The following is a 20,284-nucleotide window of genomic DNA, read 5'->3' as shown; positions in this document are numbered from 1 at the left end:
GACTATTAGGGTCTAATAAATAACCTTCTGCAAACCATTTTGTATTCAACCTGGATCAGTTCAGTGTCAGGAGGGATGCTGTGCTGAAAATCGGATTAGCCTTAGTTGTGCAAGCCAGAGGGCGACACAGGTGGCACAAAGTGGGAGTGAGTGGGGCAGGGGCAGTTGCTTCGGCTGGCACAGTTCCTGAAGAAAACAGTGTATGAACCTGTGGCCTCCACTAAAGCTTTAAATTGCCATAATCTGAGCTGCAATGTGGTAAGCAGGTGTTCCTACACCTGTTCCAAAGCATGGTCATTTTCTAGCTTAAGCCACTACTGTGTACAGTATGTTTTTAAAACTACTTCATTATTAAACCTGGCCTCAAAATGCTCTGGGTTAGTTATCTGCATCTGGGTAAGTGCTGCTGCCAGAAGAGAAATTCCTCCTGTATCTTTGCTGTTTTTTCCGCACTGGCACCAATTCTAAAGTCCTCGCAACTAGCGTGACCAGAGGATTTGCTCTACTTAAAACTTTGTTCTGGATGTCTGTGTCAGTAGAAGGGGAGAGGTAGAAATGAGTATTAGGAGGAAGGTGCTGGTGCAGTCTCTATGCTCAGTAACTGCATAGCTATAGCATAATTGTATCCTCAGAGCACACCCTTGTTGTCTGAAAAATTACTTTCAAGATATTAATGCCAGGCTTGAAATGCAGACTTGCTTCAGCACCTGAGACGAGCAGATGTCACTTTCCAAATAGTGCAGTGTCTGCTGAGGCCGGCAAGTATGTCTGCCTTTATTGATTCATTAGCTGTTAGAGGCTGGTACAACTCTGGGTCTTTCTTTCCCATATGATACTAGGAGTGCCATAGGTAAATAACTGGGTTTTTTCTGTCTGCTGGCCCCCACCCTTCAGTAATTATTGGCTGTTGTCCTTTTTTGATGTATTTAGGATCAACCTCTTTCCTAGGTGTTGATGTTTCTTTTATTAGAATATTTTTAAAAATACATTTCTTATTATATGTATATATTTAATGCTATAGATAGGGGATTTATGTCTTGGAGAGTGTTCTTTCACATGTAGCAATTCTATTATAGGGTAGCTGTTCTGTAACTTTTAGGAATATAGATAGCAATTTCTATGTTTTGATACATTGACTTTTGAGATCTGGTCTTTAACTTAGTTCTTTGAACAAGTAATCTAGTTAAAACCATGGTGGCTTTCCCTGCAGTGTTATGTTGAGTGAGCCCTTGCCTTGTAGCTGTGAAGTTTTTCTTTAATACTCACAAATACTGTGTTTTGTAGTGGTAGTACTTGAGATGGACATGCACATGTATTAAACAACCAGTCAGGTTCTTACCTTCAGGAGATGGTATGCAAGTGGCAGGATGACTTTTAGTGTGGATTTTATGCAGAAAGCCTTGCTTTGTTCTGTGTGCTGACATATATGCGATGTTGAAACTGTGTATACAATGACTTTTTTGTCTGTGGTGTCATGTCCGCCTCGTGAATGAGTATAGCATTTACGTCAGCATCTTTAGGCTGACAGCTACGGAGAGACTAGCTTATGCTTGTTTTTTTTAGAGTAATACAGGCTTCCAAAGTTGAGTCTATTTTGATATTTTCCAGGGTTTTTTTTCCAATTCTCATAATTCTAAGAATACATTGTTTAGATTAATAAAACTATCATTTCTGTTTTGTTTTTACTTGTGGCAAGCCTGGGAAGCCTTACTGTACTGTTATTTGTGCCTACCCAGTTCTTGGTGAAGGGGGAAGGCAATTTTTTCATTTTGGTTGGCCTTGATATAAGCGATGCTCTCCTATGTAGCTTCACAACCTAAAAGAACTTTAATGAGATGTTAGATTAAACTGCGCTAAATCAGTAACTGTGACTTTGGTTACATTAACAACTTGGCAACCTCATCTATGGAAACAGATGGTATTTATCAGTAATGGCTGGATCTAGCTGGACGTACTTTGAGCTGGGCTGGGGGGGATGCAGTGCTTATAGCTGGTTGGAGGGGCAGGGACTACTCTGAAATGCCTATATCGTTTCTTGAATGAGTATCTCACAACTGCTTCTCTTTAAATATTTACTATAGATAAATCATATTGTGCACAATGGAGGATTATACAAAAGGCCTTTCAATGAAGCTTTCGAAGAAACACCAATGCTGGTTGCTGTGCTGACCTACGTAGGCTATGGTGTTCTCACTCTCTTTGGATATCTGCGAGATTTCATGCGGCAGTGGAAGATTGAGAAGTGTCAAAATGCAACAGAAAGAGAAGAACAAAAGGTAACCGCTGGGAAATAATGGTAGGTGGGAAATGATGTGGTCAAGCTAGATCGTGAGCATTTCTTTCGGGAGCAGTGTTGGTCAGTTTTCTGCTGTTTTTCTAGTCTTCTGGATGCCCCAAATATTATGCTAGTACTGCTGTGTCATTAAACTAAATAGCGTTTCAATGCTGCATCAACAGTTTGTCATGTTTTAACCACCATGCAGCTGCTCGCTCACTGAGGTTATATCAACTTGCTGAGGGATGCCCTGCCTGCAGAAACAAGGGTTTGGGAGAGAGGGACTGCATATGCCAGCATCAGCAGCTAAATAAATGCTTACCAGAGGATCTGGTCTGAGTTTGACAGCAGTAGGAGGCTTTCTGATGCTGCTCCTGTGGCTGGGTTTTGATTTGGAAGCATGGTATTAATTCTCTTAGGCCTAAGTGGCTGCAAAGAAAAACTTGTGGATGAGAACCAGAGCACAAGCTGGATGACTTTAAATTCATCTGGAGTCAAAGCTCTAGCAGGTTAGCTGGTGAGTAATCTGAGGTACTGACTCCTGGCTCACTGGTAGTAATCAAAAGTAAGTAATTCCTGATAAAACCTATTCACAAAAGCTTCTGTTACCAGGTGAAAAATCTTGCCTGCTTCAGCAGTTAATCTAGAATTAGAGAATCCTAATTTTGAGTAGATGTAAAATACGTCTAGAGGCTTTTATTCCCCACAGGAATTAATTGCTGTTACGAAAGCTACTGTTTAAACTTGCAGTTTGCAGCCTATTTCCTGCTAAGGCTTAGAGTGAGCTCTCTCAGCACAGTATAGAATACCAGTGAGCTTTGCTCCAAAGGTAGAGTGAATTAGCTTATTACTCTTGTTGATCAGGATTCTGTTTTTCTCAACTGCTTTGGGGAGCCAGCCTGGCTTAGAAAATATTAAGGGCGTTTGTTTCCCAGCTTCTGGTTCTGTGTGCAGCCAGAAAAGCAGTTGGCTAGTGGAAGACAGAGTGGGTGGGAAGGACATCTCACTAATGCAAACAAATAATCAAGGGGAAGAAAAAAAAAAAGGAAGGCTTTTTTGGAGGCAGTGCTGGAGTAAAGGGCATATCATATTACGGTAGATCAGCTAAGATGCAGTAAACTAACCAATGCCTAGAGTTACTTTACAGTAGCTTCTTTTTGTGAGCATCATGAGGTAGAATTAAACTGATTAATAATAAGGCGCTTATTTCCAAAATAGAAACATTCTCATAGGACTTAAATGCATAATAGGTATTTCATATTGGTTTAAAAGTACAGGAGCTTAAATTTACACTATTTCCAGAACTGACTTCTGGAATCTGGAAGTAAAAATCTTAGACCCCTTTTAACAGTTACAATATCCAAATAAGGATGGCTGGCTTGAAACTTGACGTGTTCATTAATGTAATTTGTGCTGTGGTGGTTTGTGTCACTTGGGAACGTGACACCCTTGTATTTTTGTGTGTATATACTAGAAGCTGATACAGAAGAGGAAAATCAAACAGTTGCAGAAATCTACCAAGACATTAGAATAAAGGTTTAAATATTGGTCTGTACTGATGGTACTTGAGGATTATAAAGGAGTAAGTGCAGTGTTGGTGCAGTTACTCTGTACTGTAGTGGTTAATTTCTGTTGCACAGTTTTTGAAATACTTGTTACCATTATGTAAGGTGCAGGACTGCTTACGGTAGCCCTTTTCTGTGGGAGCAGTCATGACTTCACATGAGCGTACAAAAGGAGGACCTTGGGCACTAGGTCTAGTTAGGGAATACATTATTGATATTAGGCTCTTGCTAAAGATTGTCACGGGGCACATTGAAGCACAGAGTTTATTAGCAACTGATTATCCTAGTTCTGAAAGAAATTTACCCTGAAATGTTTTTATAAATTAACTTTGCATTGCATCTTACCCTGAAAGGCATTTGCTTAACAAGTACACCTCCCAGACAGATGAATTGAAACCCTTTGAGTCTGCGTGTTGGTCATGGCTTGCAGGGAAGAGATGCATGTATTTGGTTTGTTTCGTACGTAAGATATCTGTGGATGGAGCTAGTAAGAAGTGCCAGTGAATATTGTGTAAGAATGAAAAATAGGAAATCCTGTTTAAAAAAAAGTTTTGCCGTTGAAGAAATCTCAGCCTGGTGTTCTTCCCCAGATCACATTTCTAGTGCTTTGGTTGGAATAGCTGTTTCCTATATAGGACAAAGAGAAAAGTGATCATGTGAGGTCTAGAACATACAGTACTTACCCTCACACTTTGCTGCTTTAAGCTTTGTTTGCCTGCGAATGAATTGGTGAGAGCACATTGTAGTGAGTCTGGTGTGGGAGCTAGGTTGTATTTTGGTGCCACAGGGGGCTGGTGGGTGCTCAATGACTTGTTTTCAATCAGTTTCTCATGATTTTCAAATATTTGAAAATCTCAAGCTGCTGGCTGACAGCCCACTCATCTTCTGGTAAGTGAGTGCAGATATAAGTGCACAGGAAAAAGTTTGAAACTCATGCTTTTTGTTTTTCTTTCTTTTTTTAATTAATGCATGCAAATTGGAGGAGCCTTGTGGTTGCTCTGGCAGATTTGTGACCTCTGTGTGAACAGTAACATTTTTCTTATTTAAATTCTAAAGAGCCAACTAAATGATTATGATTTTCTTAAGTATCAAGCAAAAGGGTTAGCTTTAATAGTTCATAATTGCTTAGGTGAAAAGCTCAAAGCAAAGGCAGTGGGAGTAGCTGTGTAGCTGAACAGTGTGTGACGACCTGCTTTATCAGCAAAACAGAATTACACAGTGCGAGGAAGCATTTCATAAAGGGCTGAATGAACTTGTCCTGAAAGCCATTGAACTGAAGTATGTGGATTTTCTGTTGTGAGTTTCTGAAGGTGATCACAGTTAAAAGCATAATGTAAAGTTAGATCCAAAATGTAGTCTAAAAAAACCCAAACAAACAAAAGAAATCCCCAAAAGTCACCTTCAGTTTTTGTGTGATTTAGAGGGCAATATATTTCAGTAGAGCAAATCCTTCCTTGACTTGTCACTTAATATTGTAATCTTAGTCTGTGTGTCAGAACTAGAAACCGCAAGTGACTAATTTAAAGGCTTTCCAATAGGTCTATATTGGGACAGAGTCTGACAGTGAGTAAATTCCTTGGAATTTTAGAGCCTTGCATTAAAATTAATGAGTCCAGGAAAGCCTAATATTGACTCAATGTTGGAACACAAAAGGGTGAAGAGGGACAGACTTTGCTAGTACTGATTTCCAGGAAATAGTCTGATGGCTTTTGGCTTTGTTTAAAAATATATCTAGCTGGGCTTTTCCTGGAAACGAGTGTTTTGTATGTAGCACATCCTTTCTGAAGCGTTATCAGCCTTATTTAGGCATGGGTAAGTGGCAAAATTAACATGACCGTTCATAGTTACGCTAGAATCTATTTATGCATACCCAATTTAATGTAATGTCGTATAATGTAGTTAAATCTGCAAATGCTTGTAGGATTGTGTAGGCAGGATGAAAATCACTTTTACGTTTATTCTAGTCTGATTTGCCTGTTGATCACCTTGTATGCTTTGTATAGGGCAGCAACTGGGCAAATGGGGCCAGTAGCTCTCGAATATACCTCTTCATGCTCAGTAGCTGGCTCAGTTAAAACATGTTTCTAGCACCTGGGGTTTTCAAACACTTGTTCACAGGAATCCCATCTGTAGGAGTGTTTCAGTGGCAGTAAACTGGAGCCCTTTGCTCAGTGTTGTCCTAGCACCTGTATAGCTCATCAGAGGCCTCCTGATGGTATAAAGGTTACCTGCAGCCATTGCTCCATTTTTTCTTGACTCCTGTAGTGGTGAGATGGAACTAGTCCTTTTGCTTCCTTTTAGAAGCCTGAAATTTGTTGCAATTGTCTGCTTGATTTCCATTCAGAGTCAGTTTTGTATTAGCAGGGAACGCATTATGTGAATTGCAGATAAGCCCAGCTGGTGCTCATGGCACCATTTGTTAGCTTAGGTGCAATGCTGTGAAAACTTGGCTCTAAAAGCAGCATAATAACTACACTTGCATGTCACCGTGCCCCAAGCTAATGGTTACAAAGCTCTCATTATGACCTTCACTTGTAGTATTAATTTACAGTATGATGAAAACTTGGATTCCCATATCGCTTATGCTGAGGTGCTGCACCCCAAGGGAGAATTTTATTCTTCACTTATTTCACCCTTTCTTGAAATCACTATGCCTTTCAGGCTTCTGGGAGACCACTAGGGTTTCTTCATCAGGCATCACCTTACTAACAGGATATATGTTCTAGGCTGAAATCAACAGGGATGGAGCTGTTCAGGATTTCTTAGCTTAGTTCATAGGAATTTGAATGAAAGAACACACTGCTTTTGCTCCCTTGTTTGGAAACAGTGTAACCTTCACTTTTGTGAAGTTGTTTGGGTGTCCTTACTCTGAAGATTGCTCAAAGATACCACTCACTCCTAGGCTATTTTTTCCTCCAAATGAAGCTGTTCTGTCTCAGGCTGATACTCTTATGCTCTGTTATGGCTAGAAAGAGTGTCTGATCTGATCTGATAGGATGAGAACTTGATGGAAAAATAATAATAAGCTCTGAAGTCCGTTTAAAGGTAACAGTGATTGTTTCCAGTGGTAGGACACTGTTGCAGCAGAGCACTGCGGCTGCACGTGCTAAAAATTTGATTTAGTATGGATTGATAGATTTCATCCCCCCTTCCTCCCCAAATGTTTGTTTTTCTTGATTCAAGGATTGAAAGAGTTTGATTTGCATGAGGAATTCAAGTGGTCTTTTTGGTGTACTGTCCTCTCTACTCTCTATCTGAAATGCCACACTGTAGAAAGGTGGAGCAGAACAAACATAAAAAACAACCCCTAAAGTAGCAGGCAGACCATATGGTCCTGCATGCCAGCTCCAAAAGAGGGCCTTCAAGCTGCTAAGGTCTGTACTAGTTTATAAAGGCACGATATCGCTACCATTTCTGGTTTTGGTGTTCTGAGATGCCTGGGTCATGAGGACCTCTTGGTAGGGTTAGGATTACTGAGGAAATAGACAGTCCAATTTTGATGTTTGCCAAAATAACACTCCCTGCCTGTCCTATTCCCAGGGACTTTCTCATAAGAGCTAGCGGAAGGTGGTTTATTGGGGGGCAGGACAGACCACAAAGGGGCTGGCATTAAGCTGATGCCTCACTTAGAGCCCTTTGCTATAATGGTACAGCTTGGTACCCCCAAAAAACTAAGGCCAGTGTTCCGTATTAGACCTTAATTCCCTCAGCCATCGTTTGTTCCTTGAATTCTTGTTGACTTTTAAGACTCCTTTTTTCCATATAATAATCCATTAGGTTCAGAGAACTTCTTTATTTCACAGTTAAATCACTCTAAACTTAGTGATCCTGTTGGCTTGTAAGACCATACTTGCATTGTATACTTTGGGGGTGTCAGCCTGTTGTGGGTGGTTGTCTTTATCTCACCAGTTGAGCTTGTTACTCTTCCTGCTTTGCCAGCTTGGGTTTCGAAAGAAAACATGGTCTATCTGATCAGTAACCTGAGGTAAGAGTGGACTGTATCAGCCCAGGCGTACCTGATTCAGTTGGTGTGATGATTCACTTCCAGCCTCTGGTCCTAGCCAAGAACGTTGGCTAAAATCTCAGTTGTTTCCTGGGTCACATAGTGTGCTTGAGTAACTGTTGGGAAGCTGAATTCTCATGCAAAGGTGGTTAAGAGGAGTTGAAAATGCTTGAAAAGATCTCGGTAGATTATAATTAGACATAAGTCCAAGTCCCACAGGTATTGATCTTCTAATGTGCCACAGTTTCTTGTTGATTTTTCTCTTTCCCCACACCTCTACAAACTATGTAACAGAGGGTTTCAGTAACTTGTAGATAATTATTTCGGATTAGTGTCATGAATTGAGATGTTAGTATATTGCTACAAGTATTCTCATGCATATCACCACTTTGTAATAGACTGCAGTAGCTATGTAACTTCAGGTATGACTGGAGTTCCTGAATGCGTTTGTCAATACCAAGATGTTTTTCTCCTTTGTGAAAGTTACCAGTTTGTTAGTGATTCAGCCTTGAAAACCAACATTCTGCCTAGAACAATGTGAGATGCTGAAGTCAAGGAAGGCTAGAGCTGTGCAGCTACTTTAGAAAACTAATGATTTTCTAGGGGATTACAGCTTTGTATTAGCTGACCTACAATCTCTCTTGACAAAGTGCTTTTCTAAAAGACCTGACATGTGAAATAATGCAAAACTATACTTAAGGAGAGGAAGGTGGAAGAAATAATTGCCCTTCCATGCATCTTGGCTTACAGAAATGCGGTTTCCGCAGCCTTTGCTGAGAAAGGACACACTTGTGATTCCCTGGCTATTCATTGTGTATTTCCCAGTGATCACTGGCTAAATTTGATTGTTTTTCCATAGTTGAAATGATGAAAAATCGTGTCTTTGTGCCTTTTTGGCACGTCGTTATGCTTAGGTGCAACTACATCTGCTTAGAAATCGGCACTTTCGGACTGTCTTTCCTGTGCAGGTGCTGGTAGGGGGATGCAAAGGGGTGGACCTAGATGGTTCTTTTACTCCAAACTGAAAGGACAAAGTTGTTAAATCATTAAAATAGGAAGGTCTTGCTGCAGTCGAGCATTGTTACGTAAAAGCTGGTCAGTGCCCATTTGTTTGAGTTGTTAAGCTGACATAAATGCTCCTGGTTTTGTTTCAGTGGTACAAATGTCAGGCACCATAATATTTGTTTGGACAGATACTCTGTGTTGCTTATCCTGTCACCAAAAATAAAACGCCCCTCACCAAGTTTACATTTATTTCTCTTAAGAAAAACAGGAAGTGCTATGCTGGCTCTTACCTTTATCTTAAATTCTACAATTCTACTTTTTCCTTTTGTAGATTATTAAAAAGGCTTCCCCCCCCCCCCCCCCCCCCAGCAGTAGCAAATGAATTATGCATTCTTATCACTACTGAATGTCAAACTTCCTTTTTATTTGAATAGTAATAAGGAAATCTCATGACTTTGGAGCATTTTAAATAGGCCAGAAAAAATGTTCTTGGGTGCTCAGATGTCCTTGCTATCACAGTTAGTTTGACATTCTTGTGTGTTATCCATTCAAGACAGTCACTTTTCCTGAAAAACGTTGGAAGGGAAGCTAGAATTCAGGAAAAGCTCATACAAAGAAATCCTGTGGGACTTAAATGCCGATAAGCTGTGCAGAAGAGAGATGCCATAATGTATCTTATTAGCTTGGATGCAGAACAAAAAATTGTAGGAAGTTCTAACAGTAATCTCTATAATAATGCTAGTGCTGCTGTATCCAATTTGTTTCTTATGTACAGAGTAAAATACAGCAGAATACTTCAGTTTTCAAATTCTTTGTGCATGCAGCAGAGCAATGCATACTGTTTGGTACCAAAAAGCAATTGCATATTCCTTTGCTTTGTTTAACTCTGAAGGCTGAATCCAAATCTCTTGCAGAGATGTGCCCATGCATTTCACCATGTGGGTTTATTGTGTGTTTTGAGAGAGGTGCTCTCCTCAACTACCCAGCAAGAGCTGGAAAGAGAGCCAAGGTATTTCAAGTCCCATTTGAGTTCAGAGAACAAAACCTTGATGTGTCATTAGGAGCTCCCAATTCAGTTTCTGTGATGCTGTAAGTTAGAATTCTTTGAGGATTTCTAACTTGAAGCGTGACCTAATGCCATGATTGGTTTTTCTGGTTGTGATTGATGGCTTTGAGATTCTATGAGCTACTTAAGTTATATACAAATAAGGACCTACTGTTGAGGAAGTCTTAGGCATGGTATGTTTGCAGGTTGAAGAAGTTTGGAAATCACGTCTAGCTGGATGAATTTGGCACTAGTAGATTAATCTCTTCAGCTTTGCTGCAGCCCCACCTTCAAATAATTTTGCACTGGCATGGATTTCTAGAATTAAAACCAATTTGGGTGAATTTGATTTCAGGGCTTGTGATGAACTATTTAACTTTTTCTGGGGTCCCCCCCCCCCCCCCCCTTGGATTTTTCTGGATTTTATTTATTTATAAATTACATCCAAATGACAGAAACAACTTACTCCTCTTATTTCTAGTTTGCTGTAATATATATTTTCCTTTGTTACTTTCAGTGCTTTTGCATTTCAGGACTTTGTCCCATTGTACCAGGACTTTGAAAACTTCTACAACAGAAACCTCTACATGCGGATTCGGGACAGCTGGAACCGTCCAATCTGCAGTGTGCCAGGGGCCAAAGTGGACATGATGGAGAGAGTTTCTCATGACTATAACTGGACATTCACGTGAGTCACAAATGAAGAAAAGGTTTCCAACGACTGTCTTGAAGCGGGTCTATAAGAGCAAGTTGGAAGCTGTGAGGTTAAACAACCAGTGATTCGTGTTTGTTTTGGGCTTTCCAGTGGTTCAATCAATTTAGTCAAAGTATTTTGCTCTTTTGAAACACATCTGGCTACTGAGGTGATTTGTGTATAATTTTTTGGCTGTTTGCTAAGGTTCCTAGCTGTGTTAAGATTTCACGGGTGTATGCCTGTAATAAAATCAATACTTTTGTGTGCGATGAGCAGAACCTGGAGTAGATAATTTGTATTGCACTGCTACTTGTGACTTTGTGTTGATTTAGAATCAGTCCTGACACTTGAAGTAAATTCAGTTTCAGGTAGCAGCATTTAACGTGATTGTTTTGAGTCAGAACAGAAGTAGTCGGTAGAAACAAAATCAGAAATGCAAGGACAATGATTTTTACAAATTGCAAACATGCATCACAAGTTTGATGTGAAGAGGTTTGCAGCACAGAACTTGGTGAAACTAGTCATGTCTCTCCTTGGCTTTCAAGGACAGAATAATTAAAACTCTTTTTTTCTGCTGAACTTCTTCCTTAATCTTGTCGTGTATTGTTAACATAGCAGTGCCAGATGTGTTTCCTTTCTGTGGTTAGAGGATATCCTGCTTGAGGGGGGGCTGCCAAGTTAATTGATCTGGAGATCTTATTTTGTAATTGAGAAGAAAGTTGTACATTTCTGGGATGGAGGGTAGACACGTCAGAAGAACAAACGGTTTGAGAAACATCAAGCAATTTTAGATACGATAGCAAAATCACCTTTTAATCTAAACCCTTCTGGGAGCTAGTTTGAGTCTGTAAAGCAGGGAAAGCATCTCTTTGATTGTTTTGGTTTGATGAGGGGCAGTACTGAAATACTTAATGGTTGATTCTGTTGATTTTTTTAACATTTCGGTGTATATTCTAAGAAACTAAAATAAGAATCTTCTGGTGTATTTAATTTTTTTAATTGTGGGTGTCCTAATTTGTGGTGTTTTTAAAACACAGGTACACGGGGAGAGTGATAAAGGGCATTATTAATATGGGTTCCTACAACTACCTTGGATTTGCACAGAAGGCTGGGACTTGCCAAGAAGCAGCATCTAAAGTTCTGTCCCAGTATGGAGCTGGAGTGTGCAGCACTAGGCAGGAGATGGGTAAGTTGGAGCAAGGTAGGATGTTCCCCTGATAGATGTTTCAAAGTCTGTAGTCCGATCACAGGTCTTTGAAACTTTACTTGTTCTACACTTTACATTAATCAAAAAAGAAGCTTTTACTTCAGGGGAGACAAATTGACTTGCTGGGTCTAGTTTGCATGGCACAGCAGTTGGCGCTCTTATTTTCATATATATATATATATATTATTTTTTCCCAGTGTTCCCTTATGGGCCTTTAAATAAAGAGCAGCCTGATTGGTGGAAGTTCTTCTCATAGTATATAGCAATAGTGAAAGCTTCTTCTCACTCTGAATTTCTCACCTGTTTTATGTGCAGGAAACTTGGACAAACATGAGGAGCTGGAAAAGCTAGTTGCCAGGTTTCTAGGTGTGGAATCTGCAATGGCGTATGGAATGGGGTTTGCAACCAACTCTATGAACATTCCTGCTTTAGTTGGCAAGGTATGGCTTCAGTCACTGGCTAAAGCTCATCTAACAGATTCTGCTGGTTGGGTTTTCTAGAAGCCACTTGTTTGGTATTAGTTTTCTTCGGTGGCAAGCCCTGCAGATACTCTCTGTGGAAACTCTCACAGTATGCATTTCTAACCTCAGGAAAAATCTTTTTGGGGAAACAGCATCCATGGGACCAATACCAGTCCAGATCTTGCCCTCTTTCTGGGGGAGAGCCTAGCATGAGAAGGATCGCTTCCTCAGGCTACTCAGTGTATGAAATGGTGGCTGATTAACAGGCTGATTGGCTGATGGTATTTTGATGTTCTTGAGATGCTATGAAGTGATTGTGTCAGTGAGACACACAGATAAGCTGCATTGCATGTTGGTACATACTGAATTTATTATCTCTGAGCGACAGCTGAAAAATCGTTCCATTGAAGGAGCAAAATCCTAGTAGAAAAGCTATTTGAGAGAAACAAGGTCAAATGCAAAGACTGATGATGTCTGCTGTGTGCCCCATAAAACAGTACACAATGCAGCCTGGGTGTCCTGCGTGGGTTTTTTAGTTATTGGAAAATGAAATTAAGAAATCTCTTTGTATCTTCTGATGCAATGTATATGTTCCCTTAGCTCCTACTTAGAGTAAAACAGTGCAAGTACTGGAACTGGTTTCTCTTCTTGAAAATGGTTTGCTGTTAGCCTGATACTACTAGCCTGTTGGAATTCTTTGATCCTCTGTAGCGAATTATTTCCCTCTATTCCATTTATTTATTTTTCCACTTCCTGAGATCACTTTGTAAATTCTTCCATTTACGGTATCTACAGACTATAAAATTGCTGCCTTGTTTTTCCTGGCAAATCTCTTCTTGACTAGTTGTAGTGTCGTCCTGCATGCATCCTGCATATTATTTGTAATAATGAAGCAGCACTGTTTACATAATATCTCTTTTCTTTTGGTCTTTTAAGTTCTAAGTATCAGATGCTTTCCATAATGAAAGGCATTTTTGAGTCCCATGCGAGAGAGAAATTCAGTGCTTCAAATCCTGTCTTTCTGAAGTCAAGTACTTCAGCAGTACTATGATTTTGAACCATGTGTGTTACTCCTGACGTATCTTTTACTTGCATTTCTCTATTCTTTATCTTCCCACATTTTCTCTTCAACAGAAAAATAATTCTTGATTTCTGTGAGACCTTTTGAATTCAGAACACACGTGGTCAGATACGTTTAAGTAGACTTCTGTCTGTTGTAAGTCAGTACAAATTGGCCATTACTGCAAAGTGACTGAACTTTTTTTCTGGGGATATGAATCCCACTGTATATCTTTAATATCTTATGAGAATAGCCTTGAGATAACTTACTCAGCTCCTTAGTTTTCACATTTGAACTATAACAGGTTTTGTAACCATTGAGAGAATCCGAATGGTGAATTTTAAGGCATGTATCATACCTGTTTTCACGCACATAACTTGGATGTTTACTAAACCAGCTTTTTTTATAAATGGATACAGCAGTCTGTACTGTGTTAGTAATGAGCATGCTTAGATTTTGTGCACTTTAAATCAAATAGTAAGAAGCCCCTGCCTCGTGACACTAGAAGTGCCCTTATACTCAGGTGAATACTCCAAAAAGAAAATGCTTTCCTCTGAAGAAAAGAGTTCTTGTCAAATGAACCATTTCACAGCTCAGAACATTCACTAAATACCTTTTTTTGCCTGCCTGAAGCAGCTTCCCATTGCACTTTTCTTCATTGTCTGCAAATACAGACTCGCATAAATCCTGAATTCTGGCACCACCCAGTACACAATGGGCTGTGTGTGCACAGCCTGTTTGGCAGTGCTTTGGTAGACTCTTCAGTAATGCCAGAAACTCTCGTGCTTGATTAAACTCTTGGGCTCTCATATTTGTGCTACTGTTTGTGTCTCTCTGCATGTCCTGTGTACATTTTCAGGTGCAAAGCTGCTTGGAACACAAATTTTTGGATGTTTGGCAAATATAATCAGTAATGGCTTCTGCATTTGGCTAGAAGCAGTTTCTTCGACAGTCAGGAGTATGATTTGAAGCAAGTAGTTATTAACATTGTATCTGGGCACCTATATTGCAACTTAATTAGCTTGTAACACAAACTACTGCAATAAAGTTACTCACGTATATGTAATACTGGACCAGCTGTTCTCTTTTTGCTCTGTGGAATCCTGAGGCGCTTGGTTTATGTTGCTACTAGATCCTCTTTTCATAGCAACAAATATGACTTGACTATCCGAGGAGGATCTGTCTCTACCCCATAATCTGGTGGTTCAGCATTGGTCAGCAAAAGGAATTCAAAAGCTTCATTAGCGTTACCTGGTTGATCTTTATTCACTATGCCTTGTTAACAGCAGCTTCTACTAAGCAGGTGCTGAAAACAGGTATAGTTTGTGTACACTAAAAGTTGTGTTTCAGCACTGTTAAAGCATCAGTAAAAACAGGTCTTTCTGCACCTGGCAGTTTGCAGCAGGAGAGACCCACAGCTGACAGCCAAGTTTTTGGCTGCCTGGTACAGTCACTGCCAAGTATGCTGAGTCTAGAGCACAAATAATGTGAGATTTGAGGATTGCATAGTCAGAAGTTGTTAGACCATTTGGAGGCTAAGCTAGGACTTAAAAGTTGCCTGTTTTGGAGTAAGTGTCATTAATGTTACTGTAACTAGCTAATAACAGCATTCTGTACTGGCTGTAGCATAGAGCTTTTCATCATAGATCTGGACTGACAGAGGCGAGATAATGGAATTAGAGCAACGGTGCTTGAAGGATTTGGTTTTGGTTGTAAGAAAACTGATTTCCCATGTATTGTTAGTTTGTGAAACTAAGTGCTCAGGGTTGAATTACACAATTTGTGAGCAGTGCTTTTTGACAAGATGTGGTGTTCACATCAGTTTCCATGTCTGCTTTGTAGGATGCATTGGGAAGTCTGATCTTCACTGGCATATATTTTTCTGGATACCAGTAGACTGATCTCCAATTAGCGTTAGTCTTCTGGATGCTCTCTTAATTATTAGTTTGTTGCTAAATGCAACTGAAGTCTTACTGTTGTAGTAGCAGGACTCAGTTTTACATACGATCATCAGTGATTGCTGTGCTGTACCAGTGTGCTTTGATACTTTGCCCTCTCTCTAGTGGCAGACAATACTAGACTTTACTTCCTCTTCAGTTTTAAATTTTTTTTTTTTTTGGTCTAACTGAATGTCCTCTTCTGTTACACAGGGGTGAAGGGAGCCTGCTCTTCAATTTGTTAAATCTACTTTCTCTGCCAAAAGCCTTGTATTTGTTTTTTTTTATGGAGAAGCTCCTTTGGGACTATTAATCTCTTCTCTTTTTTTAAACTATCATTTTTCCTGGTTCTGACCATTTAAGAAGGATACTAGTACTGGATTATTATATTCAGTTTTTGGTAAAGTAGTGTTTAACAGCAATGCCCTCTGACATGGTATACATACTCGGTCTGGTATAGTAGTTCCACAGAGCAAACACTAGCTGGAGATTTCCATGCTTCTTATGCCAGTCGCTGAAATGTGCAGTGTTAATCCTTGTAACAACAGTTTGAACACTTGAGATTTAGTGTAGTTTCTGAGGAAAATCAGTCTCGAGCTTTCCCAGGCTGTAGAGTATTTCTAGGTACGTTACAATTCTAGTGCAAAATTTTCTTTATTGTGGAGAAAATACTCTGATTGTTTGTGACACCTCCTTGTGTAACTGTAGGCAATGCTTTTTCACAGTCCGTTCTAGTAACTCATTGCAGGGAAGAAATGTTCTTGACTCTTCCCTCCACCAGTTGTTAATAGAGAAACACAGAACAAACACGTGTTTACTATCAGATCTTCAGCATCTTGACACGCCTTTTGGATTTTTAACTTAACAGTTTATGGAGTTGTGGAAGATTTGCATAGTAATTGGAGTGGGCCAAGGTTATTTAGAAATATTATTGCTCTTGTACAAACTAATCCCCCAGTATGCGTTCCAGTAGTCCATAGTGATAACACTGTGACTAAATGTTCAGCCTAGTAGTACATTACTGACCTGTAATGCTTGCTGCTCTCAAAACAGATGTATTCTGATTTGATATTTGAAGAACGTATCTTCCCTTGTTTGAAAAAACAAGCAAGTTCAATGTAAAGTTTAATGGCTTCAGAAAACTCAATTTCACTCTGCGGTTTTGGTTTCCACTTCCTGTTTCTTGTATGTTACCTCCATCTAGAAAGTTCTTAATAGTTCTGTTCATCAAAGAAAATTAGTCCCTTTGGTACCACTGAGGACACATGGGGTTTAGTCAGTGCTTACCTCCTAATGTATGAAATAGTGAAACTTTGGTAAGGGCTTTAATCCAGGGCTTTGGTGGGCTGTGTCTTAGCACCAGTGTGGACTTGCTGAGTGAATGGCGGCCAGCTGCTCTGCTCTGTTCTACCTGGCTGCAGAGGAGGATGAATATCACAATTGAGAGATTCATGTGAGATATTCAGGCAGATTCGGCTGGAGGACTTCTGGGAAAAGTGAAACTTAAGTGGTTCTTTCTGTTAACAGCAGCTGTGTATTTTTATTTGCCGTACTAAGGCTGCAGATTGTTCCTTAGCAAGTCTTGCCTCGACTAGCTGCATTTATGTTGGAAGTGTGTTTGTTTTTTTTTTCCTAAATGATCTCTAAGCAGTTCAGAGCTGAAAGGTGTTATATGTTTGGCTGTGAAACATAACCTTTTTAATATCTTCCTCTTTCCTCTTCTAATTCAGGGCTGTTTGATTTTGAGTGATGAACTGAATCATGCATCACTAGTGCTTGGAGCAAGACTGTCAGGAGCAACTATTCGAATCTTTAAGCACAACAGTAAGTACCAGATGGTGGACTCTACCTTTCTGCAGACGTTGTAGATCAGATACACTCTAATCTATCTTCTGATAGTTGGAAATTCAATTTCATGCAAGGCAATCAATTGCTGGTTACCTGAAAGGTCAGAAGATGGCTGCAACTGAGAATTTAATCATCCTGAATTGGATATCTTTTGATATCTTCATTCTCAACTAATAACACTTTTATCCTGAAGCTCTTCTGGCTCACATCCTCTAACACTTTTATCCTGAAGCTCTTCTGGCTCACATCCTCTGCATATGAAGAGGAACATTTGCTGCCCTTTGGCAAGTCTGGAGGCACTAGTGTCTTAACATGGCTTCTTGTTACTTGGGTAGCTCAGCATGGTTAGTCTATTCTAACGGTCCATGTCACATAGTAATGCAATTTTGTAGTGCTCTAGGTTATAGCCTGGGAGATCAAGTTTAATTTTAGGGCCAGATGTCAACATGATCCTACAGTAACAAAAGCTTATGAATGCACATGTCCTAGCTAAACTAGACAGCCATGCATTGGTACAGTATAGTACAAAAGGAATTTGGGGGGCGTGACACACAGATTAATTTCACTGACTTGCTTTAAGCATTTGTTTCCAAAATGTACAGAATTTTCACCTTGCTAGTTTCAGCTTCCTCCAAAGGGAGGTATTTAGAATGACTTTAAAATTAAAAATACGTAGGAATTCCTTCTTTTTTTCTTAATGAAATAGGTGCCTGGTTGTTTTGGTTAGTAAAGCTGCTACCTTCATTCTTTAGCAACTCCTAATATGTTTTATACTATCAATCTCTGAGATGATGATGATGACTTGCTCTCTGAAGTGTGTGGTGCTGACAGCAAAGCTTGGGTGGCTGCAATTATTTTCCTTTCTTCGTCCTACTTGACAGTGGATCCTCTGATGTGCTTATGGCTTCTTTTGTGTTCTCTTGTCCTCTATCATTTGAATAATTTTCTTTACAGAAGTGTAGAGCTTACTGTTACATTCAGTGATTCATTTAGTTATTTATTTAGTTTGCTCCCTTCATAACTCTTGATTGCTGAGCAAGATCACAAAAGCTTTATATTAGGCTTCTGCGTTTGTATAGATGGACATTGCATCCCAGTTCCAGAATTTCAGAGAACACTGGTGACAAACACAGTTTGGGTTATGAGGAGAAGGACTTAAAAGCTCTGCTGTGATGAGAAAAAATAGATGATCTGTGGGAACGGGGTACAAACTGTGAGCAGTGGTGAGACTGGGGGATGTTCTAGAAACCTTATAGATGGTGGGGATCTGTGAAAGAATGGAGTGGCAGATTAGAATCAGAAGGCACAATGCAAGCAATGATCTTGGCTTGCCAAGATGATGATCATTTCATAGTTATGTATACGTTCTGTATGCTACTCTTGTTACACCCTATGCTGCCTTAGTTAACTTAATTTTCCTGAGATATAAATGGCTTCATTCATTTCTGCTTTTTTAGAAATTATGGAGAAAGAAAAAAAAAAAAATCATCCCCCTTAAAATCCTTGCCAATGTTTTCATTTTTCTTTTATCTCGTTCTGCACTTTGTCTTTTTTGTTAAGGTCAGACCTAGTTCCCAGCCTTTCCCTCTTCCCTGAGAGATCAGAGCAGAAGTTCATATACCATTGTTCTCTCTAACTGTACTAAAATTGTCCTTTCTTCATTGAGAGATCTGTTGGAGGTGGGGACTCACCGATTTCTTAATCTTTGTCTTTTTCTGAACGTTAGCTGTCTTTTAACAGTCTATTAACTGAATTACTTTGCTGGCTAATTTCTGGTCTAATTTCTAGTTCACAAGCTCCTCTTGGTGCTACAGCTGCCCTAGTCTATCAGTCCTCTTTTCATGGTTGTGCTGTTTTTTCATGCCCTAGTGTTTTTATCTGTCTCTTGCACAGCAGTTTAGCTTTTATGGTTTTATTACTCTCATCTCCATTCCTTTCCTCAGTGGTTTTTTTTCGGGACTAATTTCGCATGTATTTATTTTCTCACGTTAGCCAAGTCTCCTAGGATCATGTCAAGTGTTCGCAGCCAAGGCTAGTAAGGTTTCACAATACATTGGTACTAACAACTTCATCTGTCTAGTTTCTGATATGCTGAGCACTGTCCTCTTTCTTACACTGGTGGTTCTTTCTTCTTTCTTTTCTGTTTTTGGTTTAGTAGCTTCCTTTTCCACACCTCCAGTCCCTTCAATTTCAAACAAAGTAATAAAAAAAGTACATTTGCTCCCCTTTCTTGTTCTGCACTTTGGTCTGCCTTCTACTTATCTTTTGTTGATTGTCCTTGAGCTTGCTTGTTCTTTTTTTGAGTTATTTCTATCCACAAGGACACACTTACTACCTAAATTGCTTTCTCTTTTCCTCACAATGAGATACCTTCTTTTTTTTCATATTTTTTTTTCCTTCCTTGTTTGCTGTTTATGCCTGATGCTCTAACTCGTGCTTTTAGCTTAGGATGATGAAATTCTTCCTCAGAATTCATAGTGTCACACGTTCCCTTTAATCTTATCTGTGGGCCCACAGCTAGACAAAGCCCATGCTTATTGACTTATGTATGGTCTGTCCTCCACACTGGAGCAGTTTGTGCATTTCTGGAGTATTGCTGTCTTTAGTCATGTCAAAGCTCAAGCTAGTAGCTGTTTTGGTACCATTTAACAGTAATTTCTGGTGCAGATATGCAAAGCCTGGAGAAGCTGCTCAAAGATGCTATTGTGCATGGGCAACCTCGTACACGGAGGCCCTGGAAAAAAATTCTTATCTTGGTGGAAGGAATATACAGGTACAAACTATTCTTTATATTCCTAAGACTCTCCACATGAGATCTAGCTGCTTAGTATTTGGGTTCTTTTGCCAAATCAACTATGAATATTGTCACTTCATAGTTCTTTCATTAATCTCATCTGCAAATTAAATTGAGTTATGTATGTCTCACATCCTAGACTTTCTGTTGCTAGTACTGTAGCTGCACCTGGTGTTATCACAATGCTTCTCACATCCTGATTAGACTATAGAAATTAATTAATCTAAACTGATTATTTACATCACAGCTGAGGTCTTAAATTGCTTGTCCATTCCATTCTTTCTGTGCTCACTAGATGATGCTAGTGTGAATGGAATTGTGTAAATTGAATGTTTTTGCTGAGAGTGATTAGGAGCATGTAGTAGGCTTAGCAGTGTTAGGCATTTAAAT

The 20,284-nt window shown here is 39.6% G+C and overlaps 1 protein-coding gene across 1 annotated transcript in view; it reads left to right on the top strand.

The window, feature by feature from the left end:
* The window catches only part of SPTLC2 (serine palmitoyltransferase long chain base subunit 2), a 78,820-nt gene that overhangs the window by 10,145 nt on the left and 48,391 nt on the right, over positions 1 to 20,284 (top strand). The window contains exons 2-7 of the mRNA XM_037394398.1: positions 2,082 to 2,276; positions 10,427 to 10,581; positions 11,625 to 11,773; positions 12,110 to 12,234; positions 16,983 to 17,076; positions 19,768 to 19,873. Coding sequence (XP_037250295.1) covers positions 2,082 to 2,276; positions 10,427 to 10,581; positions 11,625 to 11,773; positions 12,110 to 12,234; positions 16,983 to 17,076; positions 19,768 to 19,873 — 824 coding nt within the window. The remainder of the gene's footprint in view (positions 1 to 2,081; positions 2,277 to 10,426; positions 10,582 to 11,624; positions 11,774 to 12,109; positions 12,235 to 16,982; positions 17,077 to 19,767; positions 19,874 to 20,284) is intronic.

The sequence above is a fragment of the Falco rusticolus genome, chromosome 7 (assembly GCF_015220075.1).
Source record: "Falco rusticolus isolate bFalRus1 chromosome 7, bFalRus1.pri, whole genome shotgun sequence".
Classification (NCBI taxonomy): domain Eukaryota; kingdom Metazoa; phylum Chordata; class Aves; order Falconiformes; family Falconidae; genus Falco; species Falco rusticolus.
This window is presented reverse-complemented; position numbering and strand designations above follow the sequence as displayed.